Source organism: Lipotes vexillifer, unplaced genomic scaffold, assembly GCF_000442215.2.
Source record: "Lipotes vexillifer unplaced genomic scaffold, Lipotes_vexillifer_v1.1 scaffold914, whole genome shotgun sequence".
NCBI lineage: Eukaryota > Metazoa > Chordata > Mammalia > Artiodactyla > Lipotidae > Lipotes > Lipotes vexillifer.
Window position 1 is genome coordinate 1,666,531 of NW_006780388.1, and position 12,843 is coordinate 1,679,373.

Sequence of the window (12,843 nt, forward strand, 5' to 3'; positions counted from 1 at the left end):
CCTCCCAGAAGGCATCGCGTCCCTGCAGTCCTCCCTAACTGACGGCGGCGCACGCCAGTAGTCGCTGGCTGCTTGTGAGGACGTTCCGAAGGGCGAGAGGTGGGCTTACCCTCTCGAGCCTAGTTTCCCGGTCTCTCCCCGAGTCTGGGTCTCTGGGCTGTCCCCAGTGAGCGCCCACGGGCGGCAGAACCCCAAGAGGTGAGGGACTCCAGGAGGGCGGGAACCAGGCTGAGGCGGCCTCTGGGGAGCGGAACAGAGTCTATTGCTAGGGGAGCCTGGCCGGATAGGTGGCCGGGAGCGCTCCCCAGGCAATGCCACCAGCTGGGCTTTGCGGTGAAGGTGCCCCTTGGCCACTGGGAGAGGCTGCAGAGCGGGCCTGGCCTGGTGGGTCCTACTGGGATGTCCCCTGTCGCTCTTACAGGGCTTTGAGGGCGGAAAGGAGTCAGCAGGCCACACGTAGACACCTCATGCGGCCTTGCGTTTGCTCTTTGAACCATCAGCAACCCCCGGAAGGACATCCGAGGGACCTGCGGTCCAGGGGACCGCAGTGAGGCCGGATTCGGTGGCCAAGTTGACTTGTAAACAGATGCCCTCGGTATTGGACACCGGATTTCCTGTCTTCTGGCCCATTGCTGCTTCTACCAGCATGAGTTAAACCTTTCTTCCCAGTGGAGTTTGCACTTCATTTTCTCATGAGGATGGCCCTTGACGTTTGAACATCTTATGCTTTCATTCTCAGGATATTCCTTTCAGGCCTTGCTAAGAGTATCGGGTCAGGGATCTTCCTTACGGTTGTGAGTTCCCTACCGTATTTTATCTTTCCTTTTTGATTTAGATCTCATGTGGCTTCACTTTGCAAGACATACTGGAGTGCAGGCATCTCCAGCCTGACTCATGGTTTCTCTCATCTGCAGCGTGACTGACAGGTTTCCTCCAGTAAGAGGTGACTCTTGAAGCTCTGCAGAAACAAGTGTGTGTGTGATTTCAAGGCACGATGGCTGCAAAAGTGGTTCCTATACCCCTAAAGCCAAAGAGGTCCTTTATACTGAGAGTTCCTCCTAACTCCAAGCTGGGCCAAGGTCTACTCCGAGATGCTACTAGTGGGCCCAAGACCATTCACCAGCTGGTTCTGGAGCACTTCCTCACCTTCTTGCCCAAGCCAAGCCTAGTCCAGCCCAATGAGAAAGTCAAGGAGACCTTGGTTATTGTGAAGGATGTGAGCTCAAATCTTCAGAACAGAGGTAAGAAGCACATACTGTTTTACTAGAAGAGAAGGGGATGGTACTGGGGGCTGAGCTAGACTTCCCTGTTAGTAATGAATTCAAGTTAGGTTGGTGGGTGTTGGAAAAAAAGAGTTGATTCCAATAAGTCAACGTGCCAGGGAGTGGGAGTATTTTTTTTCTCAAGCTGGAGCTTGAATGGTTTGCTAAGTGTGTGTAAAGCCACAGAATAAACAGTGTGTATCTTTTCTGTAGTGTCAGTTTTACCCAGACATTGGGGGAGGGGGAGTATCTTTTTAGGATAAAGGAATGTGGATGAATTATTGAATTGACCAGCTTATGTGGAATTTTGTTAACTTTTTTGCTTGCTGTGGGCATCTTCAGACTTTACCTTTCCCCATCCTTCCCCTTAGTAGTAATGGGAATTTTAAAAGGTGCTTAGGGGAATATCCTTTTCATAGTGAAGAGACCCTATATAGGTTTAAGACCCTGTAGTTTGTGGATTGATCTCTGACTGGGCTCATAGGAACAGAAAAAGCCTTGAGTTACCTACCAAAAGAATGAGGACAGCCTGGCTTCAAGGTGTGGGTAGAGTCTCCATATTAGAGTCACTGACTTTTCTATTAACTACAGCTTCCTCTTTCCCCAGTGCAACCTCATCCCTTAGTGAAGCTTCTACCCAGAGAAGGAATCCAGCAGAAACAAGAGACAGTGTCTCTGTGTTTGAAAGCTGAGTCTGAGGTGGGTTCAGTTTTCCTGTTCACTGTTTGAGTGCATCACCTTCTCTACTCTTGCAGCCCTCCCATATATATAAACCCACTCTTGGGAGTCAGCAGGGAGATGGGGCTCTTTCTTCACTGCCTCCTTGGACAGTCATCTTTTTTTTTCCCTCTGGCTCCTCTCTGAGCCAGGCTTTCCTGTCTGCATGGGACTTCTAGATCCCTTTTGCCATCCCTTCCCTGATCTTGGTCTTTCTTAATAGCAGGGCTGTCAAGGAACCTCTGTTACTAAGAGGAAGGGGGCCTGTTGCTCTTTCAGGAGCTGGTGGTCTTTGAGGATTTGAATGTATTTCACTCCCAAGAAGAGTGTGTAAGCTTGGATCCTGTTCAGCAGCCCACCTCAGAGATTCAAGACAACAGCATTGGGGAGATGATGTTACTGGGTAAGAAATTAAGTCCCTTGTATATTCAGATTGAAGGCTATGGGAAAAGCATGTTCTATTTCATCTCAGACTTTTTTGAGACATTGTTCACACCAGCTAAGTACATGTTCATGCACATTTAACTTTTGGTTTATTCCATGTGGTAGAGCCTTCTCCAGCTGTGAGTGGCCATTTTCCCTGTATCTTGGGGGCAGTAAGGAGGGGACTTCTCTTGGTAAGCAAGACTTGAGGTTGATATACTCACATCAAATATTTAAACAGATAGAAAATGCGAGTATACCATTTCTGAATCTCTGCATCCAGTGGTATTCTCCCCACAGATATATTTTACATCAGTGTATTTATTGGACACATAACTAATTGTTTTAAGTCTTTTTTTTTTTCTTGATGTTCAGTAGCTGTGAAGCCTACTAGTGTAAGAGAAAGTATATCCCACTTTTGATGGAAATAACATCTGGCACTTACTAAGCACTTGTGTGCCAATATGTGCTAGACACTTCTAACTACTTTGCATGCATTTATTATCTCATGTAATTCTTATGATAGTACTGTGGGGTACAGGAATCATTACTATTTCATAGATGATGGAACTGAAGCAGAGAATAGTTAAGAAATTTGCTAAAGGTCACACAGCAGTAGGTAGTAGAGCAGGGATTTGGACTCAGGGAATGTAACACCAGAACACAGTCTTGGCCCAGTACAATACTGCCTCCTTGCTGCATTTCTCTTAGTTTCATCAGTGAATTTCCTATATGATTGGTGAATGAAGCCTTCTTCATTTGTACTCATTTCCCAGTAGTGGCTAACAAGTGCTACATAGGAACCCATCTGGCAGCAGCTTCTCTGTAAGCTGCTTAGAGATGCTTCAATTTTTCTCTAGAAATATACTGCTACCCTAGAGCCAGGGTCCCTCAAAAATCATTTTGTTGAGTGCCTAATACTTTTTACCTTGCCTTCAAGACTGGTTCTGAGGCTGAGGTTTTGTGAGTTGCCTAGGGTGGCAGAAATACATAATGATTACTCAACTCTGTAGTTGTCTTATCCTGTATGGTTGGGGTGGTGGTACATAATAGGCCTGGTTAATTTCCCATAGATTATTATATGTACTATTTTATTTTAGGAAACCGTATAAACAGATCAGATTTATTACACTGAGTTTTTCCTGAGTCTTAGGCAAAGCTAGCATTTATTTTGGGTGACTGTTGGGCATGTTGCCAACTCCAGGAACACTTTGGCCCTGCACGTTGAGGGCCTGAGACCCAATCCTCACCCTCTCCTTTCTTCTCCTTTGTCCATACTCTGAAGCTGATGATTTAAGCTTAGAGTCACTCACCATATTTAATAAATGCTGTTTTCTCCTCAGGCAGCGTTGGGTTTTGGAGTTGATATTCAGGAGGTTAAAAATATATATAATGCTCCATTTCTACCCTCTAAGAGCTTCTAAGTTACAGCTGTAAAGAGCTATGATAAGTCAAGGCAGGATTTAGACCCAGGAGCAGAGTTTGGAAGAACACAGATTTGATTTTAGATGAGATTCAGTCCATGGCAGGAAATAAAATGAGGTAATCCTCTGGGCACTTGGACATTGGGGATTGGAGCTCAGATGTAAGGATGTAGAGATTTGGGAGTCATCATCATATAGCTGATAGTTGAAATAGTAACATTTGGTCGGTTTGTAAAGGGAAAAGTGTAAGGGAATGAACCTCGTGGGGACAGGAATCAAAAGGAAGGCCTTTGACAGAGGAAGACAGAATTTGTGTTTCAGTCCAAGTAAACCACATGAAAACAACCAAAAAGGGAGAGCACTTAAATTCTCAGTGAGATAGTTCTTACGGTTGTATCTGCCCTCTACTGTGGTAAGAGAATATACCTTTCCAAGATTAATACAAATTGACTACATACTATGCAACAAAAACACAATAGTCCAAAGAGTAGAAATTATACATTAGGATCTATCACAGTGCAATACAACTAGAAATTAATAATGAAATCAGAGAAAACAATTTCTTTCTACCAGTAAAGTTTAAAACTATTAAGTAACTTTGGGTCAAAGGAGTTATACAAATTAAAATTGCATAATTTTTCTGCAAAACACTATGTATCAGAATCTATGGTATAATCTAAAGTGGTACTCATAAGAATATGCAGGGATGAAAAATAATGTATACTGGTTTACAGAAATTAATTAAGCCTCTGATTCACAGTTAGGAAAACAAGGTAAGGGAAAACAGGAACAAAATATTAATAAATACAAACTTAGAAATCAATAAGTTAAAAATAGAAAAAATAGAGGAACTAATAAGTAGAATGATTTACACACAAATAGATAAACCAATTTCCATAGAGGAAACTGAAATTGTCAAAAAACTAGTCCCACACACAAGAAAAAGGACCAGCCTTAGTTTCACAGAAAATTCTTGTAAATCTTTAAAAATTTGACAGTTCAAATTCTGTGAGAACTTTCAGAGTATAGAAGAAGAAGGAAAACTTCCAGGTTCTTTTTATGACATTTGTGTAACAAAGATATCACAACCTGATGAAAATTGCAGTGACCAAATAAGATTTATTCCAGGAATACAAAAATGATTTAGTCGTAGAAAGTCTATTTGTTATAAGTCTATCCATCTGAAAATAAAAAGAAATAGCCTATGATCATTTTCATAATTATTGAAAAGATACTTGACAAAATACAAACCTCTTCTTCATAAGAATACTTAACAAACTAGTGACTAATGGATACTTCCTTAATGGGCTACATATCCTTTCAGCCAGCATCATCTTTAATGGGAAACACTGGGGGCATTCCCACTAGAATTAGGAATACAACAGTGAAGCCCACTGCCACTACTACTATTTAATATTTTGTTTCAGGTATTAGCCAGTGCAGTTAAATGAGAAGGAAAATAGCCATATTATAAGAACTTAAGAGAAAGATAAAACTACACCTATTTACATATAATTGTGTAGCTGGAAAATCCTAGAGAATATCTGAAAGCTTATTCCAAATAATAAGCATTTAGTAAGGCAATGAGATGTAAAATTATTTTACCGAAATCATTCATGCAAACACAATCATTTAGAAGGTATACAGTAGGAACAAAAAAGATTAAACACCTAGGAATAAACTTAAGAAGTGCGCAAAAATTATGAGGAAAACTTTAAAACACTTCTAAAGGACACAGAAGTAGATTTGAATGAATAGAAAGAAGTATCATATTCTTGGTGGGGAAGATTTTAACATAAAAAAAGGTCAGTTCTCCCCAAATTGATTTATGAATTCAATGTAATCCCTTTAACAAAACCAATAGGACTTTTTCCCCTGGAACTAGGCAGTCCGATCTCAAATTCAAATGGAAAAATAACTACAAGTAACAGAGAAAATTGAAAAGAAGAGCAGTGGCGCAGGAGGGTTCTAGCCGTATCAGGTATTAAAGCAGCCTCTAAAGCCTGTCATGAAAACAGTATATAGTATTGGCATGTGACTAGATAGACCAATGGGATGGAATAAGAAGTCCAGGGACCTCCCTGGTGGCGCAGTGGTTAAGAATCTGCCTGCCAGTGCAGGGAACATGGGTTCGATCCCTGGTCGGGGAAGATCCCACATGCTGCAGAGCAACTAAGCCCATGCGCCACAACTACTGAAGCCCGTGCACCTAGAGCCCGTGCTCCGCAACAAGAGAAGCCACTGCAGTGAGGAGCCCGCGGACTGCAATGAAGAGTAGCCCCTGCTCTCTGCAACTAGAGAAAGCCCCGCGCACAGCAACGAAGACCCAACGCAGCCAAAAATAAACTAATTAATAACAAAATTAATTAAGTAAAAAAAAAGTGCAGAAATAGGTTCAAATACACATGAGGATTTAGTTTGTGATAAAGTTGGAATCTCCAATCAGCAAGGTTAAGAGGGACTTTTTGATAAAAGGTGTTGTGACAACTTAGTAGCCATTTGGGGAATCATACCTTACTTTGCACACCAAGAAAAACTCCCAGTGCATCAAAGGGTGAATTCCTTTATAACCGTGGCCTAGGAAGGCTTTTCTAATTAAGACTCAAAAATCCAGAAGTCTTGAAAGAAAAGATCAATAAAGTAAATACATAAAAAGTTTAAGGGCTTCCCTGGTGGTGCAGTGGTTGAGAGTCTGCCTGCCGATGCAGGGGACACGGGGTCGTGCCCCGGTCTGGGGAGATCCCACATGCCGCGGAGCAGCTAGGCCCGTGAGCCATGGCCACTGACCCTGCGCATCCGGAGCCTGTGCTCCGCAACGGGAGAGGCCACAACAGTGAGAGGTCCGCGTACAGCAAAAAAAACAAAAAACAAAACTAAAAATAGAACTACCATACGACCCAGCAGGCCACAACAGTGAGAGGCCCGTGCACCGCAAAAAAAAAAAAATTAAAACTTCTGTATGACAAAATAAAAAATAGCTGAGCAAATAAAATGCAGTAAATTGGAGGTAAATATTTGCACCTTATATCAGACAAAAGCCTAATCTTCCTAATTTATTAAGAATTTCTAGAAATTGGGAACAGAAAGATCAACAGATTTTCTCAGAAATACAAATTACTCTAAAATACATGAAAGAGGGCTTCCGTGGTGGCACAGTGGTTAAGAAACCGCCTGCCAATGCAGGGAACGTGGGTTCGAGCCCTGGTCCAGGAAGATCCCACATGCTGCGGAGCAACGAAGCCCACGCACCACAACTACTGAGCCTGTGTTCTAGAGCCTGCAAGCCACAACTAGTGAAGCCCATGCGCCTAGAGCCCGTGCTCTGCAACAAGAGAAGCCACTGCAACGAGAAACCTGCACACGGCAACAAAGAGTAGCTCCTGCTCATCGCAACTAGAGAAAGCCCACAAGCAGCAATGAAGACCCAACGCAGCCAAAAATAAATTAATTAATTAATCAATAAAAGAAATTTTAAAAATAAAATAAAATACATGAAAGATGTCCAGCCCTTCTCATAATTAGAAATGCAAATAAAACCTTTACTGAGTTACCTTTTTTAAAAAAAATCTATCCGATTTATAGAAATCAGAAACTTAACACATTGGTGGTGAGGTTGTTGGGAGATGGGTATATTGCTGGTGGGCATGCAGAATGGTACAGTTCCTGTTTATGAGAATCTGTAATTACCCATATTACAGATGCATTTACCTTTTGATCTAGCAGACCCACTTCAGGGAATCTGAATTACAGATAATAGCAATAGCACACATTCAAAATAGTGTACAAACAGGGTTTATTCGTTGTGGTATTGTTTGTAAAAACACAAAGTTGAAAACAATCCAAGTGTTTCTGCAGAGGGCTGGTTGAATATGGTATGTTTCCACACGTCATACCATGATAATCTCTGTGCACTTGAATATAGTGACTGAAGTAAGGCAAGTAGCAGAAATATACATAGTGTACTACCTTTTATGTAAGAAATGGGGAGAAAAAGAAAACGTATTGCCTAAAGAAACAATGGGAAAACAAAAAGAAATTAATAAAACTGCTACCTGTCTGGGGAATGAATAGAATGGATGGGGAGAGGGATGAGAGTAACGCTGTGTATACTTTTTCATGTTTTGATATTTTGAGCCATATAAATATATTAGCTACTAAAATTATTTTATTTTAAAAGTTAGTACAGTAAAGGAAGGTAAAATACAGTTTCTCATGAACAACACAGGGATAAGAGGTGCTGACCCCCCCAGCAGTCAAAAATCAATGCATAGTTGATAGTCTGCCCTCCATACCCGCTGTCCCTCTATATCCATGGTTCCACATCTGCAGATTCAACCAACCTTGGATTGCACAGTACTGTAGTACTTATTGTTGAAAACATTCTGCGTATAAGTGGACTTTCGCAGTTCAAACCTGTGTTGTTGAAGTCAACTGTATTTTCATTGACCCTTTCAGAAAAATAAGAACAATCTTATGAGTTTCAACTAATTGTTCTGAAAACAGATATTTAGCTCTTTAATATAACCTAATGTTTATAATCATAAAACGCTGATGGTAATTCCTGAAAACTGAGAATAAAGAAACCTGCTATCACTATTAATATCATTAACTAATTTTCTAAAGCAAGAAAATAAGAAAAAGGGGTTGAGAAGAATGAATATTGGGAAGAGAGGGAACCAAAATATGATTTGTACTTAGAAAATCTAAAAGGATCAACTAAAACATTATTATATTTAATAGTTTTAAAGTAGGTTGATAGGAATAAGTATTTAACAATCAATAAATAACATTCTTTTTTTTTAATTTATTTTTGGCTGTGTTGGGTCTTCATTGCTGTGCGTGGACTTTCTCTAGTTGTGGTGAGAGGGGCTACTCTTCCTTGCGGTGCATGGGCTTCTCATTGCAGTGGCTTCTCTTGTTGTGGAGCACAGGCTCTAGGCTTGTGGCACGTGGGCTCAGTAGTTGTGGCTTGCGGGCTGTAGAGCGCAGCCTCAGTAGTTGTGGCACACAGGCTTAGTTGCTCCGTGGCATGTGGGATCTTCCCGGACCAGGGCCTGAACCCATGTCCTCTGCACTGGCAGGTGGATTCTTAACCACTGTGCCACCAAGGAAGCCCAATAAATAGCATTCCTAAATAAACACAAAATAATGAGAGCTCTCATTCAGAATGACTGTAAGATAGGAGTAAACTAGAGAAATGTTTTATTGGTAAATAGAAAAGAAGATTCTTAAATATTGGAGAGAAACAGGTCTAAACTGGAAAACTAAAATCATGTAAAATAAAGACAGCAGTGCCCTCCAAATTTATTTATACTGTAAATACACTCAGTCAAATATGTGAAAAGGTAGAAGTGGATGTTCTGACTGGTTTTACCAATATTAGACATGTTACAGACAACAAACAGTGTGATACTAAATTCCAAATGTATTAGAGTTAACTAATAATAAGGCATAAAAGAATGGCTAGAGGACTTCCCTGGGTGCACATTGGTTAAGAATCCACCTGGCAATGCAGGGGACACAGGTTCAATCCCTGGTCCAGGAAGATATCTCACATGCCGCAGAGCACCTAAGCCTGTGCACCTAGAGCCCCTGCTCCACAACAAAGAGAAGCCACCACCATGAGAAGCCTGTGCACCACAATGAAGAGTAGCCCCCACTCGCCACAAAAAGAGAAAGCCCGTGCACAGAAACGAAGACCCAATGCAGCCAAATAAATAAATAAATTTTAAAAATACCTTTTTAAAAAAAAAAAAGAATGTCCAGGAAACAATAGAAATTTATCAGATTTTAAGACTAATTTTTTTTTCTGGTTTTAAGTTGTGGAGTTATTATAGAGAGAGACTTCCATTAATATATCAGTAGTGATTGATAAAGAGATTAAGATTTGTAATATATAAAATTTATTTAAATTTATAAAAGTCTCAGCCCAATAGATAAATTACTAGTTTGTAGTAATCAAAATGCAAAGTAAAGCTACAATGAGAAACCATTGTATACCTATTAAATATTTGAAAATTATATCTACTGCCAGCAAGATTAGGTAAAATTGATAACCACATGTTGATGATTGTATTGAAATTTGTACAGCTTGTTTGGAAAGTAGTATAACAGTTCATACCAAGAGCTGTGATAAAAATTGGCATGTGCTTTGACCCAGCATTTTCATTATCCTAAGGGAATCATTAAAAGAAATAATTTAAAAGAAAAAATTCTATTGGTGTGAAACTGCTAAATCCAGCAGAGACTCATATTCTAGCTTCAGGTTCAGTCACATTATCTAAGTGGTTGATTTAATCCTTTACTTTAATCTCAGTAAGTTGCCTGGAGTTAGACAAATCCCTTGTCATGTCACCTGTTCAGAGCATACTTTTTTTTTTTCACTTTGTTGCCTAGTCTTTATAATTTGTTATTTTACACAGACTTTTTTTGGGAAATACAAATATAGAAAAGTCTACAGATCCTAAGTGTACAGCTCAGATTTTCACAAAATGTACACATTTATCTAACTACACCCAAAGTTGACTATTCCTAACAGCCCAGAAATCCCTCTGTGCCCCATGCTCAGTCACTACTCTCCTTCCTCCCCCAAAATGACAACTATTGACTTCTACCATAGTTTCATTTTATCAATTGTAGTAATCCTTTAGTGTCCAAATAATAATCCACTGTGTGAATATGCTGTACCTCCTTTAGTTGTGGTCATTTGAATTTTTCCAGTTTTCCACTATATTGGATATTATAATATTACCTAATACTATAATATTTTAATATTTAATGTAGTGAAAACCTGGAAGTAACTCATCTTACCATTCACTTACTAGCCTCCTAAAGATTACAAGTAGTACCCTTTAGTATTTATGTCCTTCATCCCCTGGTCCTTATTAGCTCAGTGCTCTACACAGAATATAAGGTCAGTATGAACTTGTTGAGTGAGTAGTTGGTGCTTATTCAGAAAACAAACAAATGAAATATTTTAATGTAGTCCCACTCATTCCAATTTTTAAAGAAAAGTAAAAAGAGAACTGTGTGCTTGCATTATGGGGTATGGAAAGATTTATCAGTCATGTATCCCACCCTCATTAAGGGTAGAAAAGTGTTGATGGCAATTATCGACCAGTCCTCAGATTTCTGACTTTCAAGGTTATTGTTTCATGAGAAATCTGACTTGTTTTTTCCTGCCTGGTATCATAGCCCTCAAAAGTTATTAAATTCTCTCTCTGTTTCAACAGTCAGTGACAGTAATCCTGAGGGTGAAGATCTTCAGAAAGAACCTGTAGAGAATGAAGATCAGAGAGAAAAGTCTTCAGATTGTGATGAAATTGATTGCTCCATGGTCTCTGAGCAACCTCCAGATTGCCAGAAAGAGGAAAGACTAAATACATCCATTCCAAAGGAAAGGAAAATGAGAAATCTTTTAGTTACCATCGAAAATGATACTCCACTAGAGGAACTCTCAAAATATGTGGATATCAGTGTTATCGCACTTACCAGAAATCGGAGAACAAGAAGGTGGTATACTTGTCCACTGTGTGGGAAACAGTTTAATGAAAGTTCTTACCTTATTTCCCACCAGAGGACTCACACTGGAGAAAAACCCTATGACTGTAGTCACTGTGGGAAAAGCTTCAATCATAAAACAAACCTTAATAAACATGAGCGAATCCATACAGGAGAGAAACCTTATTCATGTTCTCAATGTGGGAAAAACTTTCGTCAGAATTCTCATCGGAGTCGCCATGAAGGAATCCATATAAGGGAGAAGATATTTAAGTGTCCAGAATGTGGGAAAACCTTCCCAGGAAACAAAGAATTTGTGATTCATCTGCAGAGTCACGAGGCTGAGAGACCATATGGTTGTACAAAGTGTGGGAGGAGGTTTGGTCGGCTGTCAAACTGTACCCGGCATGAAAAAACCCATTCAGCATGTAAGACCTGAAAACAGAAGTGGGATCGGGAAAGGTCTGATGGTCCTGCCTCAACCTGAAATATTCCTTAAGGAATTCTGAATTCCCAGGCTATCTGAAAAGATACAGATAAGAAAACCTCATTATAGCCAAAATTGGATAAATACCCATGTTTGCTGAAACCTCAAGTTTTTAGAAAATTCACAGCGGGGGAAGAAAAAAGAAACAAAAACATCCTCAAGGGCTATACCTCAGTTAGCAACCAGGCTTTTTGGACTAGAGCTTTCTTTTGTGAACTTGTATAACAATGTACAGGTCACAGATCCCTTCCCTGAAAAATGCTTTGAAATATGAGTCTGGGGGCTGCTTACCTTCAAGGTGAAGAGTGATGAGTGTCCTGAAAGTATATCCAGCTTTTCCCCCACATAGGAATTCACACTTGAGAAATAATGTAAAGGTCCTTATCTGGAACTGTGTTCCCATAAAAGAACCAAACTACTGATTTGTTAAGTCAACAGCTTCTATTAGCAACTCATGTAACCCTCTAAGGATACCCTTAAAGCCTGAGAGTTGAAAGGGGTTGTTTACTTTGGAATTTAGGAAAATACAGCAAGTGAATGTCAAGGACTTACTCTGTCATTTGTATGGGATCTAAACTAATGATGAATTTCAATAACATTTGCAGTTTGTGGTGAAAAGTGACTTTTTCAGAAATCCTTTTCACAGCGTTATTTAAAAGTGTCTGCTGTTCTCACTGTATTTTGTTCCACAATTAATTGCTCACATGGCTCTCTCATGCCTTTCCCTTGCCAAAAGAAGTTTGGGTCGCTCAGGCCTAGCCACCCAGCCCCGCTCCTGGAAAAGCTTTTTAGAATCTTCCCCCTCTGTTGAGTCTAGAAGAAAACCTGCTAGGAAGGAAACCCCAAGAGGAGGAGGAGGATGTTGGCTTGGATCCATGGCTGGTCATTAAACTTGCCACATGCGTATTTCCCATCAGACCTTTGGCAATGGGTGGTCACTACCTCACAAGCAAAGTGTTTTACTTTTAGAAATTATGTCTCCAATAGCTAGCTCACATTACCCCTCAGGAGACAGGGTTCCGGTGTCCTC

The 12,843-nt window shown here is 40.3% G+C and overlaps 1 protein-coding gene across 1 annotated transcript; it reads left to right on the forward strand.

Moving 5' to 3' along the window:
• The first annotated feature begins 919 nt into the window (after window positions 1-919).
• On the forward strand, window positions 920-11,813 carry ZNF200 (zinc finger protein 200). The gene is given in 4 exon segments (XM_007453498.1): window positions 920-1,241; window positions 1,870-1,961; window positions 2,259-2,382; window positions 11,059-11,813. Coding segments are annotated over 4 exon segments (1,218 nt in total). The 5' UTR covers window positions 920-994.
• Window positions 11,814-12,843: the final 1,030 nt, after the last annotated feature.